General features: G+C 38.3%; 3 protein-coding genes across 10 annotated transcripts; 1 reads left to right on the plus strand and 2 right to left on the minus strand.

Annotated features, from left to right (window-relative positions):
• Positions 1-563: 563 nt before the first annotated feature.
• Positions 564-3,237, minus strand: LOC146556842 (glucose-6-phosphatase 2-like). 5 transcript variants are annotated; one of them, XM_085248379.1, is made up of 6 exons: positions 2,889-3,237; positions 2,101-2,169; positions 1,913-2,022; positions 1,726-1,837; positions 1,532-1,653; positions 564-1,441 (listed from the first exon to the last, which is right to left on the minus strand). In XM_085248379.1, the coding sequence occupies exons 1-6, from the start codon at positions 2,942-2,944 to the stop codon at positions 927-929; spliced, it is 984 nt and encodes a 327-aa protein (XP_085104505.1). In that variant the 5' UTR covers positions 2,945-3,237; the 3' UTR covers positions 564-926. The 5 variants fall into 5 exon arrangements, with proteins under 5 accessions (XP_085104505.1, XP_085104507.1, XP_085104506.1 ...); XM_085248381.1 differs by having other exon boundaries at positions 2,885-3,237; XM_085248380.1 differs by lacking the exon at positions 2,889-3,237 and adding an exon at positions 2,615-2,860.
• spc25 (SPC25 component of NDC80 kinetochore complex) lies at positions 3,054-9,028 on the plus strand. Of its 2 annotated transcripts, none has more exons than XM_085248383.1 (7): positions 3,054-3,178; positions 5,019-5,186; positions 5,580-5,645; positions 5,826-5,972; positions 6,075-6,163; positions 6,889-6,987; positions 7,271-9,028. In XM_085248383.1, the coding sequence occupies exons 2-7, from the start codon at positions 5,039-5,041 to the stop codon at positions 7,361-7,363; spliced, it is 642 nt and encodes a 213-aa protein (XP_085104509.1). In that variant the 5' UTR covers positions 3,054-3,178; positions 5,019-5,038; the 3' UTR covers positions 7,364-9,028. The 2 variants fall into 2 exon arrangements, with proteins under 2 accessions (XP_085104509.1, XP_085104508.1); XM_085248382.1 differs by having other exon boundaries at positions 6,075-6,200; positions 7,271-7,953.
• Positions 8,095-14,265, minus strand: nostrin (nitric oxide synthase trafficking). Of its 3 annotated transcripts, none has more exons than XM_085248374.1 (16): positions 14,066-14,265; positions 13,890-13,975; positions 13,702-13,785; positions 13,442-13,504; positions 13,257-13,338; positions 13,113-13,175; positions 12,300-12,398; positions 12,057-12,182; positions 11,140-11,238; positions 10,921-11,046; positions 10,361-10,469; positions 10,187-10,275; positions 9,935-10,060; positions 8,664-8,922; positions 8,473-8,565; positions 8,095-8,381 (listed from the first exon to the last, which is right to left on the minus strand). In XM_085248374.1, the coding sequence occupies exons 1-16, from the start codon at positions 14,159-14,161 to the stop codon at positions 8,245-8,247; spliced, it is 1,737 nt and encodes a 578-aa protein (XP_085104500.1). In that variant the 5' UTR covers positions 14,162-14,265; the 3' UTR covers positions 8,095-8,244. The 3 variants fall into 3 exon arrangements, with proteins under 3 accessions (XP_085104500.1, XP_085104499.1, XP_085104501.1); XM_085248373.1 differs by having other exon boundaries at positions 8,473-8,568; XM_085248375.1 differs by lacking the exon at positions 13,442-13,504 and having other exon boundaries at positions 8,473-8,568.
• Positions 14,266-14,814: the final 549 nt, after the last annotated feature.

Raw genomic sequence — 14,814 nt, forward strand, 5'->3', positions numbered from 1 at the left:
TAATTCAGAGCCAGCCTCAGGTGCCGCTGGATGCTAAGCAACCCGGGATGGTGGAGAAAAACGTGGAAATACGTTCTGCTGGGGAGTTTACCTAATCTGCCTAATCTAGTTACATCACAGCTTCTGTTCTGCTTCACTTATTTTGGCTGATTAATATCTAAGTTTTCCTGAAGAGAGCTACAAGAGATTATTCAATGCATGCAGAGCAAGCTGTATGTCCATACATTTAAAGTGCTTAAAAACTAAAAATGATACTTTTATAACTGACATTTCTGACATGATATAAATATCGATAAACTGTCATTTCTGACAATCTAAAATTTCACCTGTTCTTTCATCTGAGCTGCAGTGGTAAGGGATCTTACTTGTTATCTAGCTGACTTTTACACAGAACTGATGGGCTAACAGGTCACAATAAAATCTGGAGGTCTGATTTTGTTTCAGGCTGTTGTGATGTAAACTGTCAAAATGAAGTTTTCAAAAACCATTTGTGCTCTAATTTGTGTGTAACCTCTTAAACACGGACGTAAACCCTAAAAAGGATGGATATTCGTAAGGAAAAAATGGGAAAACACTTCAGGCAAAAGCATCTCCCGAATGATTCCAGGGTTGTATAATGTCCCAAAGAAACTCTTTAATAAGAAATTGAACAGTCTTTACAGTTATTGTGATTTACATATAAAACAAACACCATAGAATGGACTCAGGTAAGCAACAGATCAAGCAAATGGAAATTTCAAAACATGCTATTCAAACCCACAAATGCAACTTTTTTAAACATACACTGTTTCAGTCTCGTGTGATTACCTCCATAATACACATACATATTTACACTTGTTTGCCAACACTACCATTCAACCTTGCTGATATCCTTGATCAATAAGTGTTGGGGGTAATATTGTAAAACTTGAAAGCTGCTCCACAGTCTAAGCTAGCTTCCTCTCTTCATGCTCTCTGATGAGCAAATTAACACAGTAAGGAATAACAGCAACCACACCGAGAGGTATTGAAGCCCTTTTACAGAACGACAGTATATAAAACAGAGCCTCATTGTGAGTGGGCATTTTAATAAAGTTGTACAGTTGCAGAAATGTGAGCGTTGCAGTCACGCACATGAGTTTAAACATACTTTTGCAGCCGTTCTTCCCTTTGCAGCTCTGAACGAACATCTCAGAGTTCACTGCCAGGCCCAGCCCAAACAAGGCTCCCAGGTTTCTAACCAGACCGGCAAAAGGCGTTGTGTCGAGATGGATCCAGTCTGGGTTAGCGCACCACTTCTTGGCTTTGCTGACTGACCACATGGGATCGATATCCAACAGTTTAAAGAGCAAATAAAAGCAAACAGCGAAAGAGAAAAGAAAAATGTTGGTTTGGAGGTAAACTTTCAAGCTTGCATTGTAGACTGAGGGGATGTGATCAAAGGCCTCAGCAATCAGCATGCCTACACATTAAAGAAAGAAAAAAGGTCTTTAGTCCGAACACAAAACAACAGATATATCAGATATTTTTTTGACAGCAGAGTGGAACACACCAGTGAAAACACCGAGGATAACTTGATGTGGAAAGTGTGTTGCAATAAAAATCCTGGAGATGCAAACACTTATCTGAATGACCCAGAAAGTCATCCACAAAAAGGACCTCAGAAGACAAAACCTGTAGGAATAATACATATTAAAAAAAGACAAGACAACTAATTTAATTGTAAAGATGTATATAACCTCTCACCTTTGAAAGCTGTGTACAGATGAGGCGTGGGAAGGCCGAGCAAAATTTAAAGCAGAAGTGATCATCACATACCACACGCATGATGAGCCCATGGCATGACCAGATGGACTGCCTGTTCAGAAAAACATTAAATAAAGTTTTCTACACTTTAATAGTTTTAAGTCCTGACTCGTACATGCATACTAACCTGGCCCTGTTTCACAAGTTATATGAAACTGGTCCAAATGTGGTTTTGAATCATTGTGGTAGAAGGGTGTTTCTTGCACCCACCAGTATGGTCGGTGCCCAAATAAAATCCTGCAAAAGAAAATATAAGAATAAAGTTCAGAAATACATAAAATAAAGATACAAATGCTAACCTAAGAGTAGGTTTACCATTTAAAAATAAGGTTGAACCAGTCTCCAATGACAGCCACCCAAATCATCTTGGTGCCAACATTGTGACTGAGATGGAACCAGAGAGGGAAATAAACAGAGAAAATATTACGAGGGTCACCCACTACTGACACAAAATCAATGAAGTCATGGTATTGCCAGTAGTTGTTCTGCAGGTACTGTATAACCTGCACACCAAAGCTGTAGACAAAATCCATGTGGTTCCCTATCTATGTACACAACTGCAACAGCTTCTTCTTCAATGCCAGCTAAAGCACCGTGAGTCCTTTCCTACCTCAGGAACTTTATATCAACCTGGTATCATAAATCATTAAATGAAGCCATGGCAACAACTGCAACATCTTTGCTTTGAACCCAACATAAAATAATGTTGCCATTAGGGCTCAGTATTTTAAGACATGTTACAAAACTGTTTACACCCTGAGCATGTAGACATTAGATTTTTCACAGAACATTGCTTTTACAATTGTTAAATATTAGCCATTGTACACACGAAGAAAGACAGTTACACGTAACCTGCTGGATCCTTTCAGCCTCATTAATATTCTCATTCTCAGTGAACGTAGCAACAAAATGAACTTCCTATAATGCTGCAAGAGAAAAACACAGCCCATCTGGCATCTGGCACAGTAGAGTTCACTGAGTACATCTGTTAGCATTCAGCTATCTTCCCATTCTAATCAGAGCACAAATACTGAAAAAAGTATAATGTTGTTTTATATAGTTTGGACGGAATTTCGGATCCATCTGAACTTCCACATACTGACCACAAGGTGGGATATCGTTTCAGCAAAAAACATCCTGAAAACATTATATATATCATTATAAATATAAATTTAGCAAGAGGAGTGGGCTATTTAATATTTTTAAACCATGTTTTCTCGGTTTAAAAACATAACAGTGTTTAGCTCATTTGAAAGCAGAGGAAATAATATGAATGATTAACGTAATTTCCGGTTGTCGTTGAGTGCCCGCCCCCTACGTTTAGACCGCGGATTTTTGAAAATAACGACCTGCGCAACAGCAAGACGTAAATCTAGAGTTCTCTTCAAAACATGTGAGTGTTACACGGAAACGTTAATGGACTGACTAGTTTAAGCCACATTTGTAAAATATCCTTTGGTTTCATTTGCAAGCTAATCGATGACGAACTAACCGCTAATGTTCCCCCGGCTAACGTTAGCATTGGCATGCTAATGTTGTTAGTAGGTTTTGGTGTAGCTGTTACGTCACCGGTTGTCCGATATGCACAAATAATGTTGTATTTTTGTGGGCAGCACGGTGGCACGGTGGTTAGCACTGTTGCCGCACAGCAAGAAGGTCCTGAGTTCAATTCCACCATCAGGCCGGGGTCTTTCTGTGTGGAGTTTGCATGTTCTCCCCGTGTCTGCGTGGGTTCCCTCCGGGTACTCCGGCTTCCTCCCACCGTCCAAAGACATGCAGTTTGTGGGGATAGGTTAATTGGATAATCCAAATTGCCACTAGGTGTGAATGTGAGTATGAATGGTTGTCTGTCCTTATGTGTTAGCCCTGCGACAGACTGGCGACCTGTCCATGGTGTACCCCGCCTCTCGCCCTATGACAGCTGGGATTGGCTCCAGCACCCCCCGCGACCCTGAAAAGGATAAGCGGTAGCGAATGGATGGATGTTGTATTTAAATAATAAAGCCAGCTGTTACTAGCGACAGGTCAATTGTGAACTAATTAAATAACTAATTATGCCAGTAAACATTTAAAACTGTTTTAACTGACGATGGTTTCAGCTGTACTCTTTGATATGCTTTGAAATGTTTTGGTGTCATTGTTTGCTGGAAATAACAGCCACAGTGCATAACTATAAGTCTTTTAAAATATTAATGTAAATACAACACAGTACAGCACAGCCTATTCTGTACTGTTGTACTTTTTAATCTTGCTTTTATCTCCATAACGTCTGGGTCATTGTACATTGGTTAAGCCAAAGGAAAAAAAAGTTTACTAGAGCACTAACAACTATAAAATTAACAATTTACCAAGAATACACTGCTAGATTACACACAGCCGCCTGAGGGGTTTATTACGAAGCGATGTTTTGGCCGAAAGTGCCACATTTTCTCAGATTCTTTTATTTACAGCATGTCTTAAAAGCCGTGTAGATTCTCTGCTGGGGGAATGTGTGCAAGTTGTTAAGCAGTAGCTGTACATCAGATTCTGTGATTTACATGCATACATGATGCAAGAAATGTTTTTATACTTTATCTTTAATCTGCTGCTAAGGCTGTTTTACCTTGCTGGAAGCTGTTTACACAGCTTTGTAAACAGAGCAAAGAATACAGAGAATACCAAAAATACCTGTTCAATCGATTAGATCAATTTCATTTTAATCTGCTCACAAAGCAAGGTCTCATCTTCGTTTTAGGCTACAGGAAAGTGTCAGAGCTGAGCACACAGAGTAACCCTTAATGTTCGTTTCCATCCATTTCCATCCATCCATTTCCAAGTTTCAGAGCTCTAATGTACAGACTTCATGTTAGAAATAAACAGCAGCATTGAGAGCGCGTTCAGCATTAAAATAGTTAACTCACAATAAAATAAAAAATTCAATTAAAAGTTTATTTGACTGCTTTGTACGCTAAATCAAAACCAATTAACTGCAATTAATTTCATGTCTTATTCACAACTTTGTTACTTGTTGCTGTTTATTTATGATGTTCTTTTTCTAATGTTCTTTATAGATTTTTATTACTATTTCATCTTCATCATTATGTGATAATGTCTTTGATTGTGGGCGACACTCATATCCTGGACAAATAAATTACTCTGAGCAGCTTTTTCTGTATTCTGTTCTGCGCCAGTGTTGACCGACCACTACAGTTGTCTGGCTCTGCAGTGAAAATTGTGCTTGTGTTTTACCACAGATTCATAACAAAGCACCGCGATGTCCATCACTGACCCAAACATGAGCGATAGGTTTACAAGTGCAATGGAGGAGATCCACAACAAGGAGCTTAAAACATACACAGACATAATAGACACAACGGCAGAGTTGGCCCAATCCCACAGGCAGTTTGTGAAGTCAGCAATTGGTAAGTTTTTTAAAATTTATTTTTAATGTTGAACTACATATACAAACATCTGTTCAGCTTGTTTTCATTATTAATATCCTTTATTTCAATAGAAAATAAATTGCACATGGACTTTTTAGTTTTTAAGACACCCTATTGTCCCCTTTTTTCCCTCACTTTCCTATCTTCACTGCTTCACTATCCAATAAAGGCAAACATGTCAAAGAAAGAATATTAATTATGAGTAACATTTAGTCTTACAGGTTTAATAACAACTAGGTCCAAAGTTGTGTTTTTGGAGTGTTTTAAGACAGTCTGAGTATCGTCCAGCACAGTGGATTACAACATTATACATATTTTCTTACTTGATTAGAGTTGTCTGATATGGCTGATAATAAATGTTTTCTGTTGCAGATACGTGTTTAAAGAAGTGTAAGGATGATGACATATTGTTTGAAACAATACAGACATTCAAAAAAGGTGAGTTTCAGTAAATTAGGCACACAGTATTAGCATGTACCTTAAATGTAGGTCATACTGCTGAGTTCAAGTGTACATGTGAAAATGGTGGTGTGTAATGCTGCTTCCGCATCTTCACTTTATCTCTGGACTTAGTTGTACTGACACAACTTGTGTACTGACACAATGTTTGCCTCGTAGACCTCGAACGGAAAAAAGTGGCTTTAAAAGAGAAACGACAGGCAATATCTGAAGTGATATCTGAGATTCAGGAGAAGGATATGCAGAAAGAGGACATTATCCAGAAGATTGAGAAGCTTAAAGAAGAACAAACCAAGAGAAAAGAACGTAAGATTGTGTGATTGTGACACTGATGCTGTAACGTATAAATTAAATATTAAACTGTGACTGTATTGTACAGTACACTTATTTTTTCTGCCTACATTTCAGTGATTGAATCTCAATACAAAGCAAACAAAGACAGACTGAAGAATCTCCAAAAAGCCAGACTCGTCTTTCAGGATCATCTGGGGTTGGAGGTACGAACAATCCTCGGCAAAACACAGCTGGTTAAAGGTATGCAAAAACCATGCATTTTTGATACACATATGTTTGTCGACTCTTGTTTATGTTATCTGTAACAGATTTTTGTGCAAGAGGTTTTGGTCTTGCTGTTCCTTTTAGGCTGATCATGACTGATATGGTTATGATACTTTCTAAAATAAAACAACCATAAGGATAAAAGCTCTAGCTATTCAGAAGTGATAATCAATATTATAATTATTTTGATTTTTTTTGTCGGAATGGAATAAATACTCAGTACATGAGTACTAGTTAAAACAGTGGAACCACATTCATTATGTTTCTGAAGCTGTCTGCATGCACATATCCAAACTAGAGTAATTCTGACCTACAAACTGCTTAATTGTTAATTGATGGTTGAGTTGAATGCATTGAATAGAAAGACTATAATCGTAAAGTAATATTTTTACCTTCGGTGGATTAAAATGAAGGCTCTGCTCTGCATATTCCTGTTACCATGGTGAACTGATTGATATTTATGCTTGTATGAATCATCATTAACGATAAAGACATGCACAGCTCAGAGTGAATATAATCAGATCGTGAAGAAACTCTGGACATGTGTACTGTTACTGAAAAAGTGTTGTGCAACTTAATGATGGTCAGCTGGTTGTTGCGATTTCACCTTGTGACACACGCCGCTTCTGATACGACTCAAGAACTTTGTTTTGAACTTTTAAAGGTGAAAAGTTGCAGTTTGTTTTTCGAAACATCAACCCCTCTGATCCAGACAGCGCCTATGTCATCACGATGGGGATTAATGAAAGCGGATCATACCAGAGTAAGTTAAATACCTCTACTTTTTTTTTTCCACAACCCTGTGTAATGTAATAGTATTTCTGTGTATTAATTTCAAACAGATTCACAAATATAGATATGAGCTTTTTATTATTATTTAAAAAGCTATAGGAAGACCAAAAAAACACACTGATATTTAATGTGTTTGTAAAATTGGTTCAAATAAGACCAGAGAGAAACATTGGAACACTTAACCTGATATTTTGTGGCTCACTCTTTTATTGCATCCACTGTAATCAGTCATTGTTTTTTTTTCTGTTTTACAGTTGTCTCCAGTGACCCCGTGCTCAAGTGTTTGCCAGCCTTGGAAAAGCGACTTCAGGAGACCAATAATTTACCAGCATTCCTGGCAAATGTGAGGAAGGAGTTTATCTCTCAGACGCGTCGCTAAAATTGAACGCAGGGAAGGATGAAAAGCACGCAGTGACATTCTCCCTGCAATTTGGACTAAAGAAAGCACAGTGGATTCAATGGAGTAATCAGTGGAGGATTACAAATCTTTAAATAAAAAGTCAACTTCAGGACTCTTAGATTTGAATTTCAAATACTCTTTTGTACTCAGTAGCTAACACGTGTGAATTCTTCTTATTAAAAAGATTAAGTTTCTTTTTTTGGCATCATTTCAGACGAGTTCTTGTTGGAGATAAGTATATGAATTTAAGGAGCGGGACCACGCCAGTCCCCTTCGAGGCCTTGCTCAAACCGCAGCTCAATGAATGTCCAAGCCGTTCACCTTTATCTATGATAACGCTGTCAAACCTAAAATGAGGACGTGGGCCCAGCGAGTGAATTGACATTTGGACAACTGCTTACCTTTTAATCCTGAATAATAAGGAACTGACCACTTAAACATTGATGTAAACAGTTTTATTTTATTTGTTTGTTACAAATCTCTTTTTTTACGCGTGCTACAGACATCAATGATGTAATAAAGCACTTCTTTATTAAAGCCTCGTGTTAGTCGACCTTGTATCGAGTGTAATATAAATTATGAAAAAACTTGTTATTTGATATTAGTGTCATGTTCAACTTTAATCCTAGGAGCATTACAAAATACCCAGGAGGCAGTGTTAAGATGCTGAATGTACATCTCACTTCATAAATATACAAGAACTGAATGTGACAAATGTTGAATAATTAACCAAATTAAAATCGGTGCATACACAGATATTGTTCCTTTCAGACTAAGTTTCTAATGAATGTTTGGCATCGCTGTGGTTAGAATTTGATTCAGGGTCGGTCAGGCATCAGATGATTTAATGCTGCTTAACCGAGGTAGCTCTTCAACATAGGTTGATGGGAAATGGCCCGTCTGCCCGTTCAGCATGCCAAACCACCAGCCGTTTTCTTCCTTGGAATAAATGTCTAGTAAATCTCCTGTGAAACATGATTTTTTCAGTTAAACTTTAAATCTTTGCTTTAAAGAAACGCAAATGTTTTTAGTAAACTCAGGTTTAGTGTCACTTACCTTCGTTCAGAGCCAGTTCATCGTCGTGCTCAGGGGTGAAGTTGTAAATGGCCTTGCATTTTCCTATACTGCACAACTCTGGGGTTGTTTTATCTGCTAAAAATAACTGTTTTTAGTGCTTTAATTTCCTGAATTTCCAGATGTTGTAATTTTAAACAAACAGTTGTATCTGTGCTCTGTAAATGAATTACCTTGTCCTTTGTCCTCTTCCGTGTGAGGCTCCAAGACTCCATTAACAGTGCTGCCACTCTCTGCAGTTTGACTTTCCTGTGTTGGGCTTGTAGAACTGACCTGGTCAGTGGCATTTTTTGAAGGATCCACAGACTGCTGTGCCACAAACAGAGGTGGTCCTTTGTAAATGATGGAAGCTCTCAGTGACTGCCGGGATCTGAAGGGTGTCCTCCTGAGTCTGACTGGACGAGCCAGCTGAACTAGACTATGTTCACAGTCCTTGAACAGAAGAAAGGGTTTCAACTACAGCATTTGTCTTTACAGAAGCGTAAACACAGAACTGTACAACGATGTAATATAAAATAAAAAATTCGCCTTTTTGATATTCCAGTCTTTTTATTTCTGGTGTTTTTCCAATTTAATAAGATAACTTGAAATAACAAGAGAAGTTCTCATTTGCTCATTTTCCTGCAAGCAAACTGTCCTACCTACCAATTTAGTGTAATTTAGCTGTAATTTGCTTTGCATCGAGACAGTTTGTGTCTTTATGTACTGCAGGTGGTAATGTTATGAGCCGATTTTGAATGTAAGATGATTCATCAGAAATGCATTCATGCTGTTTATGCAGTGACTCACGAGATACAGGAAAGGACAGGATCCCTAATAATATAGAATAAAAATAATCTTGTTCATTCAGAAAAAAACAGGCAAATATTTTATCTCAAGTAAAAACATTTTGCCTCTACATGTGAACCAAACATAAGTATATTTATTGATGCGATACCAAACTACCAGCTACGACAGGCCTGTTGCCCCAGCAAATCACCTGCCCCAGCAACCTGATTCACCAGTTGATGCTAAATATTAAGTGTAAAATAACTCTAATCAACAAGCTAGCAGGTGGAAGTATTGAAGGAGAGGAACGAAAGCCTGTAGAAGCAAAACAGAATACATGTGTGTGAATGACAGGAAGGGTGATGGAGTACTGAAGATGCAAGGTAGCAGATACTGGGAAGAATCTTGTGCACACTGTGCTTTTATTTCTGGGAAAATCAAAAAGATCCTGTTTCTTACTTGCACCATCTGTCCAGTAAAACCAATATTCCACTATAGTTCCAGTTAATCTGCTTTAAATATGTTACTGATAGATATGTATGGGGTATGCAGAGTAAGAGATTAAAGTTAACCCTCTATCAAGTCTGTTCCTATTAAGCTGAGGATTCAGTCCAGTCACATTTTAGCTACAAATCCTTTGTGCCAACAAAAGGCGGCTGCATAATGGAAATCTTACCTTGTCCTTCCATTTCAGAATACTGTTGCTGAACCGGTGATGGGACTTTGGTTTCCCTTCTAATTTAGACAGCGATGTAGAGAGTTTGTAATGAGTAGCCTCCAGGAGATCCAGTTTTAGAGTATTCTATACATGAGTTGACATTAGTGAGCAATTGGGAACCCTGGATTCATGGTCTGTTTGAAGAAAACATCAAACAGCACACAGCAGTATAAATCCACATCCACTCTGGCATTACTGTCCACTATTTACCTCATCAAGCTGCTGCTCGGTTTCCTCAAGGTTCTTTTGGTTGGAAAAAGATGGATTTTCAGAGTATGTTTTCATAAGTTTTTCAATTCCTGCGACACATTGTAAGAATTAGAATGACAGAAAAACAGCAAATGATTTTACTTCTTATTTTAAAAGTTGCGTAACACAGCTTGCCTTCACAGTCTTTCTTTGTTTTCGTAATATTCTCGTCGAGGCGCTGAAGTTTAAGCTTGATTGCCTCTCTTCTTCTGTCTTTGTTCATGAATGATTTGCTGTCTTCCTCCTGAGCATAGATATCTGGTCACTTATTAAATCAGAAACATTTTTTTAAATCTACCATCGATGGTTAAATCTACAGGGAATAAAAGTAGCATGTTAACTTTGAATTCGTCCCGAAAACTTTTCAGACATGCTGCATGTTGCACCCCAATCGTACATGTCCCTATACAGTAACTACATTTTATTAAATCAGAAATCAGGTTACCATCATATTCCCATAGAAGCCACATCTTTAAAAAACGTATATGTTGTATATATGTATAGCTATATTTATGTAACAGTAAATATAGAGTAGATCACGGTACAGGATTTCTGTCAGGCCCTACCAGTAACTTTTTTATCTGCAGCACGCACACACTAACATAAAAAGATGCCCCCTGCAGAGATGACCGCCTGCAGGAAAAAATACTTCGGTTTGAAATGCAACAGCAGATTCTCAGACACCAAAGACTTACGAAATAATCAGCCATCAAAAACTCGACGTTGTGATCTTCAGTGGTGTTTCTGTTCTCTTCCACCAGGGCTTGTATGTCTTTATCAGTGTCCACCCTTTGGACCGCCTGTTCTATCTGTGTTTGGCCCTAGAGGTAGCACAAGTATGCATAGGTGATATAATATCCTTAATGTACCAGTGATTCAACGTTTACTGGACGATGGTGGTCAGGATGTCTCACATGTTTGAGGGTCTGTCCAAAGCTGTACATTTGGAGGTTATATCTTTTTAGGATGTTGCCTAGAAGTTCAATCCGTTGCTTCTCCAGCTCCTGTATGATCTGAAAGAGCAGAAAGTGAGAAAGTCCTTGTTTAGATAATCTCCTGGCCATTTAAACCATGGAGCACATAACAGCAAATATATGCACTTGAGTTAGATGATTGCCATCTAACCCATAAATTCAATAAATGCACCAAGTGATTCAGGTCATAATGTGTGGAAAGACCATGTGCAGAGTAAAAGAAAGATCACAGGCTTAAGCCAGCAGCCTCAAGTTCTGGTACTGTGTCCTTATTAAACAACGTGTACACTAAATAAATGTGGGAATCTCTGAAAATACATTCAATGTCTACTGCTGCACAGAGTGGATTTTGATGAAAGAAATGTAAGCTAAAAATTCGCTACTGAAATGTATGTTGCATAATTCACTGAGAACAAAATGACATAACCACGGTTAGTAGAACTCATAATCATCAACCATCCTTGAAGATTACACCAACTGGCAAAGTTAAAACCTGATATTACAGGCCGATCCAACCGGAGTCACAATGTGGCTCAGTAATGCTTATGACTCCATTCTGATGAGACTGTGGATGGTGTCCTGGAAGATCCCCAGCATTAAGGCATCAATACATAATTTCCCAGAGGTTCTCAACTGGATTCACGTCTGGTTTTTGTGCTCAAAATACAGAACATACTGTCCTGGGAGATAAGCTGTGCTTTCAGAGTTTCCTGGAACCAATCAGAAGTGAAATCTTTCACACTAATGAAAAACTCTTGACTACGTCACTGAGCCCCGTTATCTCATAAAGAGCCACTCTTAATAAGAGGAACAGCTAAATGCCCACAAAATGACAAGTAGGAAACTATTTTCTCCACCTGGTAGCAGTTTTTCAATGTGTTTTCCCACTTGAGTCTCATCTGATGACCCTCCATGTTGATATTAAAGTACTCCTCATCCACCCGCGCCTGCATCTCTGCTGACTTAGTCAGCCTGTTAAGCATCTGGAGTCAAGAACAGAGAGAAAACTTTAGCAACCATGCTGACAGCTTTTTCCAGTAAGTATCCCCCCCGTGGTGAAAAAGACTGCAGTGACGAAAACAGTATGACACATTCTGTACCTTCTGTTTTTCTTTCTCAGTGGAGATGTGTTTGTTGTTTTCAACAAAGTTGAACAGATCCTCGTGTTCTCTTGTTAGTCCAATTAATTTCTTTTTGATCTAGTTTAGAAAGAAGAAATCAAATGAATATATTAGTATGAACTTTAAATAACATTACAACTACTTTGTGATGTTGTGTGTCAAAAGGGATAGACTGAATTTGAAAGATAAATCATTTATCTTGGCTTCTTGTGAGTTAATTTTTGTAGATATGAAATTTTACACTCATAGCTACAAAAACACTTTATTATTTTATTTTATTATTTTATTTTGTTATTTTTCAAAACATTTTCAACGAATGTGTCACGTGTTAAAAAAAAGCTTTATATCAGATTTGCATTGCAGCCAAACAGTTCCTGGAAACGGTCACAACAGAGCCGTTTTATGCATGATCATTATGGTTGATAAGGCCAAACATGACAGTGACTAATGATAAATCTACCCATTTTGAAAGGGAGGAATGGTTATGGTTGGTCACAATTCCAGACTTTATAATGTGCCATCAAACCAAATCGTAAAGTATCATAATTCCTCAGCATGACCCTCCTTTTAATGGCATGCAACTGTTCAAACACATATATTATTAAAGCTTATATCAGACCTGTGAGTTCTGCATACATTCTAATGCATTCTTGCAGGTATCCACATTATAGCAATTCTCTGACTGTACATGTCAACATATTTTTGCAGATACAGTCATTTTATGGATTTATGATTCAGCAGCTCCACCAAAGCCAATTTCTGTCCCTGTATATGTTTACAACACGCCCTTACCTTCAGTTGCTCACTCCAGTTAGCAGTAACAAGCTTTCCGGTTCTTTCAATGGCACTGTCAAGCTAGAAAAGAGTGGCATATTGTGCTATCACTGGAAACTGTAGCAGAGAGATTTTGATAAAAGGAAAGACTGAATTACATACAGGCCTCTTCCTCTTATTATGCTCGTCTAAGACTTGTCGTATTTCCAGAATTGCTTCCTGCTGAAATGCATTTCCTACTGATCTGAAATGAAGACATAAATCTGCATTTAAACTCCAGCTCAAGATAACATTTGTTTAATCATTCGACTGGCGCAGACTCGAGCTGAACTCTGGTTGAAAACTACCTGTGGGCGTCTGCTCTTGAGTACATCTCATCTGACACATGACACCAGGCACTGTGGGTGGAACTGAGTGGGGAGCCAGCATGAAAAGGTTAGAGCTGTGGGCTAATTAGCCTGACACCTGCCTGTGTTTTGATCACATCTAACTTGGTGGCTGCATGTTTTTGCTCATCACACTATTATTCCTGTACGGTGCATGGCAATCAGTCCCAGGAAGAGGTCATGTTAAACACAAAACTGACAAAAGACCGTGTCACCCTTACTTGTTTGACATTCCTTTGGAGGCCCTGATGAGTTTGCCCGCGAGTTTTTGTAGGCCTTTGGAGTAAGTAAGCTCCAACTCTGCCCTGGAACAGGAAAAAGATTGCAGCAAGGAAGAAGAAGAAATAAAACTGGGTCAAACAGTAACTCCTAAAGCGACTCAGGTGTTTTCTAACCACAGTCAGCGTACCTTTGCTGGAAAACGGACATGAGCTCTTTGCAGAAGTATTCCCCATTTTTTGAATATTGTTTCGCATTTTGATAGAGCTGGTGATACTGAAAAGTGATAAATAATACACCGTGAGTACCTGACACATTTGATTTGAATGTGGAAGTTGTGCGATCAGTCAAAATATATATACTCACAGAGCAGGTGGTGGTAGGTTCCTTCATCTTAAGACTGTGGCTGTTTGTTGACTTTGTACCTGGAACTTTGACCACCCTCCTCCCAAAGTTACTCATGCGCAAACCACCTGAGCTTTATGCATTGCGCCAAAGGAAAATTCCAATGAGAGGGGTGAAAAAAAACCCGGAAGAAGCTGCAAGCTTAAACTCAAGCTGGAAGGCAGCAGGTTTATGTGCAACCGATTCAGGACGGGGGAATATCTAAACACCACAAAAAGGTCTGTCCACGCTTTTAGCAAACATAAATAAATAAAAGGATACGACCAAATAGAACTACTTTATATAATGTTCAAGCTAATTAAACCGGCTGAGTTTCCTAATAACCCTTTAGAGAAAGTTAAAGAAAGTAAGTAAAGTTAATACTTTTAGGTTGTTAGGTTGTGATGTTTCGGTAATAATTATTCTATAAGGACTTGTGTGGTTTTATTTCATGTCTATTTGGTAATAACAGTTTAAAATGTTAGTAATTAGCAGTTTCTACTTTTTTTGGCTACTTGGTATGAAACATACCTTCCTTTGAAGGTTGAACAGCAAATTAAATCTGGTAAGTTTGGCCTGCATAAGTGATCCAAACACACAACCAGCTGGCATCCCATAAAACTGAACTGAGCCAAGTCAGACCCATCAATTGTCTATCCTGCTCATGATTACAAGCTGCTACACTGGTCACTTAAAATCATTCAAATTGTAAATTGTTATTGATCCTATTA

The sequence above is a fragment of the Mchenga conophoros genome, linkage group LG16 (genome assembly GCF_057382185.1).
Source record: "Mchenga conophoros isolate Kocher_MC1m ecotype Shallow Benthic linkage group LG16, M_conophoros_male_GT1.1, whole genome shotgun sequence".
In the NCBI taxonomy this organism is placed as follows: domain Eukaryota; kingdom Metazoa; phylum Chordata; class Actinopteri; order Cichliformes; family Cichlidae; genus Mchenga; species Mchenga conophoros.